Genomic DNA, 16,627 nt, shown 5'->3' on the forward strand with positions numbered 1-16,627 from the left:
CATCAAAAACAGATCAATACTGATCATTCATTTTATCATTCACTTTATCAGATAATTATCATTCACTTCATCAGACAATTTCCCCAGGTAATCAATCTTCTCTGGTACATTCTTTTTTTTTTTTTTAATGTTTATTTATTTTTTAGAGAGAGAGAGAACGCATGCACATGAGTTGGGGGGCAGAGAGAGAGAGAGAAGGGGACAGAGGATCCAAAGCAGGCTCCCAGCTGACAGCAGAGAGCCTGAGGTGGGGCTTGATTCGTGACCTGAGCCAAAGTCTGCCACTCAACTGACTGAGCCAGCCAGGCTCCCCTTCCCAGTATATTCTTATTAGGGCTAAACATTAGTTGGGGGGCCTGGGTGGCTCAGTCGGTTAAACTTCTGACTTCAGCTCAGGTCACGATCCCATGGTTCAGGAGTTCGAGCCCCACGTCAGGCTCTGTGCCGACGGCTCAGAGCCTGGCACCGGCTTTGGATTCTGTGCCTCCCTCTCTCTCTGCCCCTCCCCTGCTCGTACTGTCTCTCTCTCTCTCTCTCTCTCTCTCTCTCTCTCTCTCAAAAATAAACATTAAAAAATTAAATTAGCCCGCTCACAATAACGATTTGAAGTCCACTACAACTTCCCCCAACCCGTTCTCTTCTAACGATGACACTTGCCTTGGTGAAACAGAGGCCTGATGTTTTCCTTCTCTTTCCCAAGTTGTTCCCGGTTCGCTCTGTGTTCTTATCCCAGTGAGCCCCTCACCCTCCATCGCGCCCTATTTCTCGCTCCGGATAACCTCACTCTCAACCCAGGCGCCAAAACAGATCCACGTCACCTCTGCGTATTTCCTCTTTTTATCACGCTTGCAGCCTCTCATTAGAGGAAAACTTTCCACTCATGAAGAATCTGTGTTCCTAGGTCTCTCAGGTAATCAGAATTCTGTCACTCAGTGTGTTTCCCTCTTGGCCCGGTGAGAGAGCAAGGGCCAAATTTAATGTTTAATTATAGCGACAATACCTAAGCTAAAAAGTATGCCTGTGTCTCCATTTCCCGGCTATAATGTTCTGCGTGACTATCAGTAGCCTTATTGTCCGTGTTGCTTCTTATTTGAAGCTGCCTTAAGTCTTTTTTTTTGTAAGTTTACTTATTTATTTTGAGAGAGACCATGCAGGCAGGGTGGGGGCAGAGAGAGAGAGAGAGAGAGAGAGAGAGGAGAGAATCCCAAGCAGGCTCTGAGCTGTCAGCACAGAACCCGATGCGGTGTCTGAACTCACGAACCCATGAGATCATGACCTGAGCTGAAGTCGGACGCTTAACCGACTGAGCCACCCAGGCGCCCCCAAGCCCTTTTGAAAAGAGGTAGCAATATAAAAGTGAATTCAATAATAGGAGTAACCTTCCTTTTCCCCGAGGCCCAATTTTTAAGACCAAGGGAAACGCCATCTCCTCCAGGAAGCAGCTTGGATTCCCCCAACTTCAATCCATCGTGTCGCTTGCCGTAACCCCCAGGACTCTGAGCACAGGCTTCACAACACAGCAATGACACCGCAGCTGTGTTCTGGGGACTGTATTCCTCCCTTGACTGGCCGCAGGGACGCAGGGGCCCCGGCTTGCTCGTCTCAGTGCCTGTCACTCAGCAGAAAGCTCTGTACACAGGTGTTGTCCAGTAAATGCTTCTCAATCTCCAGAAAGGAATTCAACGCACCTTATTAACAAAGCGCTGTGCTTCCTTAGAAGCGCATTCCAAATAAAAAGTCTGCTTCTTAGACTAAAAGATTCTCATCTCATCCCTGCGCAAATATTTGTACGGGGACTGCATTAGAGCTACCTGAACGTAAGAAGTTATAATGGAAACAGTGACGCCGCCTTAAGTGAGGCAACCGAAATAGGAACCGCTTTAATACTTTTACTGAAATGTTCTCTGCTTGATAAAGTTCATTACCAGAATATCATCTTTAAAAGTGAAATGCATTCAGCTGAGCCCTTTTTTTCATTTTGTAAATAGATTTCTCCTTGCCTGAGCTCTCAGTATAAAGCACAAAATTGTCTTCCAGAACATTAGAAAAATGTCACCCATACACAGAGCTAGATTTTTAAAGTAAAAGAGAGTTTTCTTCTCCAGCGTTTTAAAGGTACAGGAGCGCCTTCATTATAGCAATCACCCTGTACCGCAAGCCGTAATAAGGGCTGAATCACCAGCCTGCAATCGGATAGGTTCTAAAATGTGTTGAGATAACATATTAGAACCCAGAACAAAGTTAAGTCCCACGGGATATCCTAAGGCCATAAAGTCACCATCTTTTCAACATGACCCTACTTATTCCTACGGTCTATTTAAAACGACCCTGGCACTAATCTTTTTCTCACCTCCTCAAAATGACACAGAAAAGTAGCTATGTGGTAACTTTACAACCCAAGTGCCCAATTTTCACATCACGCCAATGAAAAATTATACAAGCACATTCGTTGCACGTTTTTGTTTTGTTCTGTTTTGTTTTCACATTAGTAAGTGCTTGAGTGGTCGGGGGTTACTATAGCCGGAGTTTCTTCAGAGTAAGTTCTCCCCCACTTTGAACACCTCACGCGTGCTGGGGTGAGACATCTCAACGAGATAAATGGTTCATCACCACCACTGCCACTGAGCCAAGAAGTGACAGCAGAAATGAATCTTTGACCTTTCTGTTTTCAGTAGAGGAGTTATTTTTCTAAGAAATGAACATTCATACATTTATTAATGTCACTTTACCATAAGCACCGCATTCTTGCTGTTTTTAACCAAAATTCAGATACACTTTCGTGACTCTTGCACCTCTCAGAAATACATCCCTTCTCCCCCACCCAGCCACCCCCAGACCTTTTCTAAAGACTGCAAGTTATAGAAAGGCAATTGACCTCAGTAACTTTTTCCGCTGGCTTCCATTTTTTCTTTCTTTTCGAAGCCCTCTTTAGGGAAAAAAAGGAAAAAAAAGAAAGATAAACACACTTCATGTAACAAGTGCCATAAGAAAAATATGTTCCGGCAGACTTTTCCTAACTTGTAACTCAAAAGAATTTACATCATCTAAGTGTAAGTGCAAAGAGGAGAAGAAAGAAATCTCAAAATGGATTTTTGTTCCACTTTCAAACTCCGAGGCTAAGGGAACACAAGGGTTTCACTTGAGAAATGAATAACGAATGACTTCAGTACACATACACCTTTCTCTTTTTGGAAAAACTGCACATACAAGAGCATTTTTTGGCACGGCTGACCTGCAGTGATATGGAGCTAAGCAGAGTCATGAATTCACTCACTCTGATATGCACACATGATACGCAATTAAAATCTCCATTCACATTCCTGCCGGGTTGTCAATCATGAGGAAAGCCTTTTTGACAACATTCAGCGAAGCGTACCGACTAACCGCTCAACAGGAACTTAAACAGTAACAGCTTTTGTTACTAGCAGGAACGAATTTCTTACCAAGATTGGGTTCAGTTTCTAAGAAATCATTATGCTCTGAATTTTAGGGCCTTTCATTAAAAATGAAAATGTGTCAAAAAGATTTTGTATGGCCAGCTACGTGATGTAATATCTAGAAAACAAGAGATACACACACGCACACACACACACACACACACACACACACAATTCCAGCCTTTTCAACGTGGCAGAATCTTTTTTAACTTTTCCCATGTAGAACAATGAACAATGATCTTATAAAGCAGTTGACTGGGGGGAAACGTGACGTTTCTAATTCATTCTGAAGTTTTTCCCTGGAATTTTACAACTTTTCAAATAAATCGGGACGCTAATCTCACTTGAAAAGTGACTGACCGGTTTACAAACTAATGGGAAAGCGACTTTTTTTTAATCACAAGAAGAATATTTAGCATGTCAGGAAATATCACATGCATCAAACCTTTCAATTTATGGAGCTCTACAGAAAACATTATGCACATAAATTCTTTCCAGATGAACCCAGAAGGTGCTCTGCTCATAACTTACTTTCTGTGGAACATCTAATCAAAGACTGTGCCCTTCATAATAGCACATTAGTGTGCTTTAAAGTCATAAATCCACAAAAACAGGGCCCAGTAAAATCGAATAGAGGATACCAGTTCATCAGCTGCCGTGTCTGCTTTGAGCAACTGACCTTGGATTACAAATTTGAAACAAGTTAATACGATCAGATATTGAAATATTTGTCTTCTTCCTTATCGTGCTCTGCAACTGAGAGAGCAGATGCATTCTGACCATCAGCAGTCATGACAAATTGCCTTGCTAACGAACGTTACACACTGAAAGTGCCATAGCTGATTAATCTACAATTTCCCACTACCAGAGAGAGAGAGTGGGTTACTCCAGCAGAGGGCAACTCTGATAGGCTGCCAACAGGCCTCCAGGGCACAGTGTGATATTTAGAACAACACTCTAAATTCCATATGAACAAATTCTGAAAGCCTATGTGTATACAACAGGTTTTTAAAGAACATTAGATAATCCAGCTTAGGTTGTAGCTGATGGGCCGTGAAAAATGGATGTGTTTTAACTATTTGGTTTCCTGGCAAGTACGTGTGAAAGAATATTCTCTGGTCTGGGTTTCTCTCTCTCTCTCTCCCTCTCTCCTTCCCTTTCCCCGCCCCCAAAACATTGGGTGTGCTTTGCATTTCACATAAAATCTTTCTTTTGTCAGTTCCTTTGTTGGTGCAAAATTAGCAGTAGTTCACATTCAAAGTACTCCTATTCATTTACTGACCAATGTCATTCTAGTTCACATCAGCCAGCGAGCTAAGCTCTAAAAAACATAAAAGACTTGCTTCGCCACTGACGAATCATGTGTACATTTTTACAGAGCTTAAACCTTAATGCTTTCCCTGAAACTAACAATACAGTATATCTTATCATTCCTTTTTCACAAGCAGGCAGCTGCTGAAACGCTTGCCACTTCAAAATATCAATTGCTTGCCAGAGTTTTCCTCAACACACCCTGTCAAACTCATGTATATTGTACAATGAAAATGGTGCAGGCTGAAAGCTAGAAATTGTGTCAAATTCTGCTGTAAGGGTATGATGTGCAAAGAACAATGTATGACAACCGTAGAGACTACAAACAATGGCACTGGAGCCAGGGACTTCATAGATCACAACTGCGCCTGTACATATTTTATTGTAGGCATTATATATTTAAAGCATGACAAATGTACCATTGTACATTATGTGCTGCACAAATGGGAGCTCCTCCCCCTAGTTCGCTTTTTGCATTTCTCCTGATGATGGAAACATAGTTGAGTTTCATTTCTTTTTCTTCTCTTAAAACATTTAAGGCTCTCAAATCATAAAGGAAGGAGACACACACACACGCACGCACGCACGCGCACACACACACACAAGGTTATCAAAACGAGTAAGAGAAAACAGAGACAATAATACAAGATGGGAAAATGAGATCTATTTGTTCACTTAACATTTTGGCTCCTCTCTGAGGACACAAAAGCAAGGATTATCTTAAACACTAACCAAGGGTATCAAGAGAACTACACTATCGCTGTGCCTATAAATTGTTGTCTACCTAATTTTAATGCAGATAAGTGCTAGCTTATTGATTTGCACGATTTTCTAGCAAAATGGAAATCCCACGTGAATGTGTTCTTTGTGTGCAGAAAATATGGTTTAAGAAGCTTTTACTATTATTGCTTTCTTATGCCAAAAGAACAATTAAGCAAATAATATTTCACTACTCTATCGGGCTCATAACCCAGCACCGATTCCTGTTTGTTTAGATTATAAATAGCCTTTCCCATTTCCCACTTTGCTCCGTTTACTTTAAATGATTCTGGTTATTGAGAAGTTGTTTTTCTTCCAAATGTCTCCTTACAGAACATATAAAATCTGAAAACATTCTCACTTTGGAGCACACCTACTTAATTATAAAGGGGCTCATGACTACAACAGCCCTACACTAATTCAGTCAATGACTGAAAATGGGGCACATGTTTATGGGAGAAAATTAGCGTGAATATGTATGTATTCCTCTCCTCTGTGACCTCGCTTAGGTTACAAAACCTTGATCACACAAGTAGCTTGGAGTGGAATTAACTGGCTCGAGGCTAAGGAAAATGAACAGATACGCTTTTAAGGTGTTAATAAATATTTTGGAAAGAGATTAGGTGGTTGAGGTGCTTAGGGGTGCTGACCTTTGGTGTGTTGATTAGTGGTACAATGATGCATTATTAACACACAGCAGCTGTACCTGAAATGCTGCCATGAATATAATAGCCTTTTATAGCCATCAGGGGAGTGAGGTAGGAGGCCTTTATTAACCACTAGACATGATTAGCACATTATGTGAACTTTAGTAGGCAAATTATCTCTTATTGAAATATAATGTTGGTTATAACTAATTGTAAACATGATTTTTAAAACTTCCTAGCGACCAACTCTAGGTCTCACTACCATTCAGCTCATTATTGGCCAGTAAGGAAAACGTGTTCTGTTGTGGGAGGCACCCACAGGGGCTGCATCTCAAAAGGCAGGTAGTGGCAGTCACTGAAGGCTGACTTTAAAACTATTTGGCATTACAAGTTCAGGGATATTAGCATACATGCAAACTTTCTGTCTCTAATTAAGTAAAACTGCTCATGAACTAGAAAAGCTGCTTTGGGATTTTTCTTCCTCTTTATTTCTTTAAGCAGTTCTTAAAAGATTAGTTTTGCAGTAAATTTTTGAGAGTTACCTTGAAAAGTAACAGCATAATTTATTTCAAAAAGCTTAATTTTGGGAGAGAAAAGATTATCCCATTAGCCTTAGTAACTGAACATAGCGTGGAGAGTCCATTATGAACAGTCTTTTATGCCCTGGCAGAAAGTCATTAACATAAAATAAATCATTAGCTTTGATATTAAGCTTCTACTATCTGCAGGTTTCTATGATTAATGTTCATGACTGTATCTGCCAAATGATAAAATATACTTTTTGTTGAAAGGTTATCCTGACTCTTTATTAGTAACATTTCTCTTTATACAATTGTTGCTGGCATTTGGGGCTGAGGCATATTGGCGTAGAAAAGAAGAGCTGGGTTTTTTTACATGCACGAAGACGCCAATGCATACTACGCTTTACCCATTTTTTTTTTAACCATTTAATCGAGTTGAAAGACTTGAGAAAATCAGGTGGCGCACAGATACGTTTTCAGTGTAATTGGACTATCTTTAGACCCGGTTGGTCCGTGCGTTAATTTATCTTGTACATGGCATTTTGCATCTCTGACCCATATATCAGAAGAAGGTGGGGGGGGGGCACCTTGCTTTCCTGAAGCCAGGAACTGAAAGCGGGCATTCCCCTCTGCAGCTGTGGTATTCAACTTTTGCCTTACCTTCTTACCCTGCAACAGCTCCCACCTGAAGCTTCTCCCACTAGGTGCAGTATAGACTCCCACCGTGGAGAGGGAGCAGGAGGCCCCTGGGGGAGGGACGTATCAATATATAAAAGAGGGGGGAGTACAGACTCATCCACACAAGCTCCACTTTCCCCAATTCACCTGTGAACCTCAACAAAGGTTACCTTTTTCACTCCCCTGCTGAAGGAATGAATCACTTCTCTACAACTTCGATTTCACTAGAGTAGCAGAAATACAAGAAGCGGGCCGAGAACACAGTATTTTTCTAAGGTCTACCTTTGTTTGAAGTTTTGAACGTCTTTCACTACAGGATTTCAAAATAATCTGCCTCTGTTGACTCCTTAATTCTCACAAGGCTTCCTTGATACAAATATAAATTATTTTCCCTAGTGGTTACATAGCAGATTGGGACACAGGTGGATTAAAGGTTTTGGTGGTGTCAGAACTTTTACCAGACACAAGGAAGTCAGGCTTCTAAAGAGAACAGAAAACAGAGGGGGAGGGATCATGTCCTTTTCATGCTTGTATTTATTTTGCCTGGGGAGTAAGTCAACACAGGTTTAAGGGCCCTCAGCTTTTATCTCAAATCTTGAACAAAAAGGAGTCTTTTCCTCATAGAGGCCTATGGTTTTCCTCAGAAAGATCTAGTTCCTCAATCTTATCAGGTTGTAATATGCCTAATTAAAGCCCTGGCATTGGAAAATATCTCCTCTTGTGAAATATGGTGAAGTTTCTTAAAATGGAGTGGTAATGAGGCATTCCTATTAGCTAGTATGATTTCCCTTGTTGTTATTGTTGCACACACTGACAGATTCTGCCAGTTAGGATAAATTCCTATGCATTTACGGCCAGAAATATATCCAGAACATTGGAAACACATAAAAACACACACTCACCCAACCACACACACACACACACACACACACACCACACACACACACACCGATTTTTCTGGCTAGGTAACCTCCAAATAGGTTCTCAAAGCCTTCAATGGAAAGGTATTTTATGTAGAAGGCTCACATTGTCATTGGTGTGGATCAGATACATATCATTTGTAGGTCTACGTAGTAACTCAAAATACTTTATATTTTCTTGGCCACCAGCAAAGCTTCTTATCAACCAACCATGGCCTTACTTTAATTAGGAGCTCCTTTCAAGAATTTCATAAAAGCACATAACTCAGGAATGAAAACCAATAAATACTTGGCTAACGCAGAAGCATTTAAAACCCCAAAGTGAAAAATGGACAAACAGAAAAGCATTAACAGGAAAACTGGTTTCATGACCTCTGGTATTATAAATATGTATAAACGATGATTTTTCTTGAGGAGAATGGAAATCTGAAGATAGCTTTTAAAAGTTCGCTTTAAAATTGTTCATCAAGTAGGGCAAACTTTCCATAGATCAAACTCTAGAGGTCTGGAAAAATATTGGTACTTCCTGTCATGAAAGAGCAGGGGGGTTTCCTTCTGGCATTTTCCTCCTTCTGGTCTTTTCCGCTGCACCATGAACATCCAAGCACAGAGCAATATAATGTTCCCATTTTCAAAATGAATGCTATAGGGAGAAATATGTTATAACTAGGAAAGCTCATTCAGGTTAATGTGAATTCCATGTCTCAAAGTATTACAGAAGAAGTGCTATAATTAACAGTCTGCTGGCACTTCCATTATAAACCACATTTCTAAGCAGTTTGTAACTCAACAGTTTTTAATGAGAAATTGCTCTTCGGGATGAAACTTGGCATGTGTGGTTTAAAACAAAAAATTCTCAAATTCATTAGGGCAGATGTGAGTTGTATCGTCTTGGCACTCCAGCTTCCTAACGGACAGTCCATTTAACACAACTCAGTATCGACTGCTGGTCCCATCAACGAATGGAGACCACAGGCTATCTGACTCTGAGACGTGCGCCTTCAAAGAAAGCGATCAATTGAAAAACCCTGTATCAATGACACCAAAGTGGAAGTAAAGAACAGGCAAGAAAGTTATCTTTCACGTTGGAAGGAGTAAATATTCCCATGTTTAAATTTTGCTTAAGTTCACTTAATTTTTTTTTTTTTAATTTTTTTTTCAACGTTTTTTATTTATTTTTGGGACAGAGAGAGACAGAGCATGAACGGGGGAGGGGCAGAGAGAGAGGGAGACACAGAATCGGAAACAGGCTCCAGGCTCCGAGCCATCAGCCCAGAGCCTGACGCGGGGCTCGAACTCACGGACCGCGAGATCGTGACCTGGCTGAAGTCGGACGCTTAACCGACTGCGCCACCCAGGCGCCCCAAATTTTGCTTAAGTTCACTTTAAACAAACCAAGTGACATTCAAGCATTTGGATTCTTCACATGGAAGCTTCTGGCAGGCAAGGACTATATAGTTGGGGCCACAGTATTTATTAACTACGGTTTACTACAATCTTGTGTTCTCCTCAAGGTATGCATTTTAGATTCTGGGATGTGGTTGTATCCAATGTTAGTTTTAACTTAAACAATTGATAATATTTTTAAAATGGAATTGTTAAAACAGAATTAAGTCAAGTCATAATCATTACATTTTATTTTTATTGAGATGCAACGTAAATATTCTGTGTTATGACTTCCCAGAAACCTTGAGATTCACATTCTGATAGCTAAAATGTAGGAGAAGTTATGTAAATTTGATTAAGTTCTGCTTGTCCAACTATTCCCATTTTAATTCTCTATGCGTATTCTGATGGCAACACAGAAGTCTGTCAACCCATTTACTTTCTGTAAGTATAACTCACCGAACTTACTGCATGCCAACTAAAAATCAGGAGACCACAGTACCACTTTCGTATTTCATATTTTACAATCTAAGTAAGATTTCCCACGGAAAGGTATGTGTCCAGGAGCCGTTTCCATGCTCTAAATACACTGTGTTTAAAACGGGGGGGGGGGGGGGGGGGGAGGGGAAAGGAGAAAACTCTGAGAGCTTAGAAATAACCACCATAGTTATTTTCCCTCACAGCATCCTATCTAAGTTTCCTTGGTCTATTATTGTATGACCCTATGTCATATTCACTCAGATGGGGAAATGGAGAAAAGGAGACTAGCCTAATTTGGGATTTTAAAAAGTGGACAGGAGCCTGAAGACTGGCAGATTCCCATTTCCTTAACCGGAAAATATGGTCAGGTACTAGAGGAAGAATGAATAAGTTAACATGATAATGGCAACAGGGATGGCAAACAGAAAAGGGGGCTTGCTCAACAAGATGACCGCCATGGTGAGCCATGTTCCTGAGGAGGGGGAGAAGAGTTCACCTTAGAAAGTACAGACCTCCCAGGTTCAACTTAAGATTAGGGCAGAGTGAAGCAAGCGTGACAGGCTGTTCCAGGATTGGAGATGTTTGGGAAGAGGTGAGGGGGAAGGAGGGAAGAGGCACAAGTCACACAGACTGACCTGCCCTGAGGGCAGCCTTCTTCTAAACAGTACAGGAAGGATCGCCACTAGTTGAGAACTATCCCCAGGGTGTTTTCCACTTTCTCGTATCCTAGCAAAATGTTGGAAAATCCTAGAGTAAATCATCCTTCATAGCTCAATAAGATTTTCCTCCAATTCTCTAAGTTATCCCTCTCTTGAACTGAGCCCACCACAAAAAAGTATGATCACAAAAATAGTTCCACACATCAGAACCAGTATGTGAGACCCAGTTTGGGGTCCAAGGAAGCCACTGTGGAACTGGGAACTTGCCCCTACTTCTTCCAGGTTCAAGTACCTCACTTCTTTCCTGTTCTCACATCCCTTGCAATCACATCATTTCAAAAAGATCTATGATAAGCAGCCTATTAGGTAATGTTTAAATATCAGCTTAGTCTTCCTAAGGAAAATATTAAAATGGTTGTTAATATCATCATTCAGTAACTCTAAAAATATATGACAAACTGTGAGAATACTAAGCCATGTAAGCTATGTTAAAAAATAGCATTTGAGGGGTGCCTGGGTACCTCAGTCGGCTAAGTGTCTGACTCTTGATTTTGGCTCAGATCATGATCTCACAGTCGTGGGATCAAGCACTGTGCTGAGCTCCACACTGAGCCTGGAGCCTGCTTGGGATTCTCCACCCCCCCCCCCCCGCGCCCCCACTGCCATCTCCCCCATGCCTCAAAATGAATAAACTTTAAAAAATAGCATTTGGGGCGCCTGGGTGGCTCAGTTGGTTGAGCGTCTGACTTCGGCTCAGGTCACGATCTCGCGGTCCGTGAGTTCGAGCCCCGCGTCAGGCTCTGGGCTGATGGCTCAGAGCCTGGAGCCTGCTTCCGATTCTGTGTCTCCCTCTCTCTCTGCCCCTCCTCCATTCATGCTCTGTCTCTCTCTGTCTCAAAAATAAATAAATGTTAAAAAAAAAATTTTTTTTTAAATAAAAAATAAAAAACAGCATTTGATCTCTCCAAAACTCGTAACTATAATTTCTGGGTGGACATTTAAAATTGGAATTTGTGACAGCGAAATATCCCACAAAGTCAAGACAGCTACATTTGAGGTTTCTGTATATCTGATTTAGTGGCCAAAACCATATGACGGTTTGTTTTATGCTCTTTCTTACCCATACAAAATTTATTTAAAACATATTTAAAGACCTCAAAACTTAAGAAAGATCCAGCCAATAAAATCCCCAGGAGAGTTTTAATCACACTAATGACGGACGTCCTAAGTATCAGCTATGAATTTCCTAAAGTCCTGGAAGTTATGGAGGTAGACAGAGAACTAATCAAGCATGATGCTCTAAATTGCTTATAACCCTCCCCTTCCTCCTCCTCCTCCTTCTCCTTCTCCCATCCTCCTCTTTTTTCTTACATTTATTAATTAAAGTAGGAATAATGACTCCACCTTCATTGCTTGCCTATTCGGTATTTTAGATGTGATGCGCTTTGTCACGTTAAAGTACAACCCATAACGCTCGAACTAAATAGGAAAATAAGCTCAAAGGAGATTCTGCAGAGACAATAATGAATCCTGTTTTTCTCAAAAGTTCTCAAGTGTTTAATGTTAGTGCTGACATTTCAACACTGAGTTCATCACACATAGGTCCTTCTTCCTATGTTTATAGGAAAAGATTATACACTGTCCTTCCTCATTTCAATGACAAAAGCCCAACAATCCCCAACGGCCATTATTCTTCACTCTGTATATAACCAGCATTAAGCATGGGTTTGTATCCTGGACTTCCCTGTGTCTAAACCAACCAAAGAAAGATTCAGGACCCTATTCCACAAAAGCAACCACTGAGAAGAGTGAAGATCATTATTTCCTCTCCCACTGCTGGCAGAGGTCAGCATCTCTGTGATTAGCCATGTCATAACATCATTGTATTACCGCTCCTTATGTGGGCAGATACTGAGCAGTAACTGAACACATCACATCATTGTAAAAATGAAAAAGTGCCACTTCTTTGTCCCAATTTAGCATACAATCAGTGAAAACAATCTTTACAAATGACACTGCACTAAGAAACTGAAAGGGACTGTTATTACTCCGTAGGTTTAGATTCAAACGCATGCTCTGACGTCTTCAACTAGGACAAAAAATAGGACTATATTTTACTGCTGCACTCCAATCGTGAGCTCCTTTAATCTAATTTCAATCAAGGGATACAATGTTACTTAAAATAGTCTTAATTAGATGAAACTCAACTATGATGCCGTCTCTCAATGTCTGAAATGTAACCATGCTTTAAGTTCCAGGAGGTGAACCCTGTCACTTTCAGCCTGCATGTTTGCGTCCAGTCTAGGAGCTCCGCTGCTGTTTCAAAGGCTGACCTATATACAGCAACATGCCATCCATTCTGGCTGTTTGTAGAAGAGATGCCTCACACCGTTGCCATAACCAACATCGCCCGCATTGTTCTCACTTTTCTCCCGCAATGGGCTATGTGAAAATGGAGGCCAGTTTGCATAGTGATGTGTTCATAACGTAATGTGCTCTTACAATAGAGCAATGGTAGATTAAACTGTTTCCAAAAAAATTCCTCCCACGGAGTTTATGGACTGAAAAATGTAAGTAGTGTTTTGGCAATGCAGTGCCGGAGAGTGTCAGCAGGGTAACACAACCCCCTTTTAGTTTAGAGAAGCTTCAGGAAGAGGATATTCATTTTGTGGATTAGGGTCTCTTCTAACATTGAAAAAACGTCAGTGGGAAAACTATAGCTACAACTGCATGGTTCTGAACCGCATACAGATATTGGTTCCGCTGGGATTTATTAGCACACCGACTTTAACTGCAACAGTGTTGGCAGATTTAAAATAAAGATAATTATTAATTTATGATCTTATCACCCTATTAAAAACAAATAACCTCACAAAGTGACTGCTTCTTGTAATAAACTGCATATTCATTACACCTCTGAAAGACACAAGGTTTACTTTGCAGTCTTGGCTCTCAGAGGGAAGGCTGATCCAACTTATTTTTACTAAATGTCGATACAGATTTCTGATTTCACATCTTCCAAACTTCTGTCCATCTTCCATATCCCTGCAAATTCACTTGAGTCATCGCAGAAAATGAATGCTAGTTGACTACATTCTAAGCAACGAAAATAGCGGGGGTGGACAGAAATTGTGTATCAGTGTTAATCATGATGGAGTAGAAAAAAATTAGTGTCTGGGTTTTCTGGGGCCTAGCAAACCTACTCGGTATATTTGATATAATCGGGGATCAGTGACAAATATATTTGATAGACTGCTGTACAGAGAAAGGCAGGGGAAGGCATTCTTGGAGAAGCATTTCCATGAAGTCTCTTCCTACTATTAGAAGTATATCATGACTTTGCATCTTTAAAAATCCATTATTCCCTGGATAAGTTAAATAGAAGACTTGCAACTGGCCTATAGAAAGGGTGGCTAATTTGCATTTAAAAAGAACAGTTTGCTCCTCATACATGGGGGGACTTAAAAGGAACTTCAATGAGCTAGTAAAGAAATTCTGAAGACTTTGCAAATCAATTTATTCAATTCACAGCACAACCCACGAAAATTATTTAAAGCACTTAATTGGAAAATGATTTAATATATTGAAGTAATTCTTGATTTTCCAAAGCATTTAACTTTTAAATTAAATCTGACCCTACTATCACAAGAAAGACGAGTGAAATGTGTATCCAAGTCGTTGCCTTCTTTTTGGAGCCTAAAATCACCATAAATTTAATAAGATTTGTCCAGTTTCATCGCCAAAATGGTTCTGACCTTTTGGTTCTGGTTACAACTGTGGAATATGTGTTTACGATCCAGGATAGGTCTGCTACTTTATTATTTTTATTAGTATTAGTGATAGTTTATGAGCCACATAGAACTTTACAAACACAAAATACTTGCTTATAAAAAGGCAAAACAGATTCTAGAATGGGAGAACTAGGCTACTGACAAATAATGAAACTTCACACAAACTTCTCTTGTCAAATTTCCGGAGCTTTCCAACCTGTTCCTAGCTACAGAGCTCTCTCTGTGTGATAAAATGCCTTTCTGCCTTGCCCAAGACTAGATTTCCTTCGTTCCAAACTTCCCTATCCATCATCGGCATACAGTACCATGCCTTTTACTGAGCCTTACACAACATCAAGGAGCTTCAGCACGGAGTGGTATCTGCGGCTCACTTAAGTCACAGTTTTGTGTGTGTGTGTGTGTGTGTGTGTGTGTGTGTGTGTGTCTCGACTGACCAAGACTCGGAGCTGCGAGGCGGTTGCGTGGTGGAGAGCCCCGGGGGCTAAGGATGCAGCGCGCTAAATACCTCTGTATCACGTAAGAAAGCTGTTTGATGATGCCTCGCTACCAGGCAAATACTAGAAGTCCCAAGGATTTACACAGTGGAATTCACCGAGGGGCTAGCATGGAATCGCTTGCAGGAGATAGAGTATCAGGCAGGTTGAGCGGGAGCTGGGCGTCAAAACCACTCGCGCGCTGTCTCCGAGAGCTCACTCCTCCCCGCCGACGTTCACCCGGCGGGACCGCTTAACACACGTCCAATGAGCCCGAGGCGAGGACAGCCGTGGCCCTGCGGCCGCTCTCGGGAAACCGGTTCCTGCGCGTCCTCCCTCTCGGGGCCGAGAGTTGGAGAAGCCTCGAGGATAACCCCCTCCCTTCCTATCCCCTGACCATTCTATGGGACAAACGGGGCTCCGCCGTAGCTCTGCCGGCGCCCCCCCCCCCAACCCCCGCGTCGCCCCGGGCCAACCGCCCGGTTAGCCGCGCCCGGGTCCCCCGCGGCCTTGGCACCTGGGGTCACCGGGCTGGCGCGTACAGCCCAGACCGGGACCCTGCTCCAGCCCCGTGAAGAGTGCGGGAGCTTGGGACGCGAACTCAACGCGCTAGCCCGGCTTCTAACAAACTTGCAATTACCGCGCGCACCGCCCCCCCCCCCAAAGCGGGAGCTGTCCCCCAAACCCTGTTACCCCGCTGCACCCTGCACCCCGGCCCGCAGACTGGCGTCCGAACACCGGGCTCGGCCGCCCGAAAGGGTTTAGGAAAACAAAAGACTTGTGGAGCAATTTTCCCCGTGGGGGGCGGAGGCGTCTCCCTGGTCCCTGCACCCCGACTCCCGGCTGCTCCCCTGGCAACTAATCCCGGGCAGGGAAGCGGTGCCACGAGTCCCCGCAGCCCAAGAGAGGGCGGGAGGGAGAAGAGGAAACTAGAAAATAAACTGAGTTCTCTTACTCTCTGCCTCCGTTCCCGGACCCCAGACACACCCCCCAAAGTATTCCGTGGTTTTCTCTTAATTTTTTTTTTTTAAACGCCCCCCGGCAAACCTAGGCAGGGAGCCTCAGTCGCGAACAGCAGGAAGGAAAGAATCCGAGCAAATCGTGTCACTTTCCGCACAATCGCGGTGTTTGGCAAACCCCCGGAGCTGTGCTGCACAGTATTTACTACCCAAGCGCACGCAGGGCTGTAGCGGGCTGCGAGCCGAGCGCGCCCGGGACCGGCCTCCGCCGACCGGCCCCGGCAGCCGAGCCGGCCCGCCGCCGCCGCCGCCGCCCCCCTCCCGGGATCAAGCAGCAAGAACACGGTGGAAACAAAAGCAGAGCGTTCACCTTGTTGCAATAGTAGGGGTCCAGGCAGGGAGAAGGTCCCAGACAGGGAGCGTCGGGCGCAGCGGCGGGCTGGGCTGGAGGTGGATAAAATCTTACGTCCATTTCACTCTCACATCAAGCAACTCCTTTTCTTTTCCTTTTTTTAAAAAAAGTGTTCAGCAAAACAAGCTTAGACGGAACAGAGAGAGGTGTCTGGACTCAGGAGTAAAAGAAACACCTTCCTTCCCTCACATCCG

General features: G+C 42.7%; 1 protein-coding gene across 2 annotated transcripts in view; it reads right to left on the bottom strand.

Annotated features, from left to right (window-relative positions):
- TOX (thymocyte selection associated high mobility group box) overlaps positions 1–16,615 on the bottom strand; it is a 309,777-nt gene extending 293,162 nt beyond the window's left edge. The window contains exon 1 of one of the 2 annotated variants that reach the window (XM_058699652.1): positions 16,392–16,615. In XM_058699652.1, coding sequence (XP_058555635.1) covers positions 16,392–16,493 — 102 coding nt within the window. In that variant the 5' untranslated portion in view covers positions 16,494–16,615. The remainder of the gene's footprint in view (positions 1–16,391) is intronic. The other variant, XM_058699651.1, reaches the window with a different exon arrangement.
- Positions 16,616–16,627: the final 12 nt, after the last annotated feature.

Source organism: Neofelis nebulosa, chromosome 14 (assembly GCF_028018385.1).
Source record: "Neofelis nebulosa isolate mNeoNeb1 chromosome 14, mNeoNeb1.pri, whole genome shotgun sequence".
Lineage (NCBI taxonomy): Eukaryota > Metazoa > Chordata > Mammalia > Carnivora > Felidae > Neofelis > Neofelis nebulosa.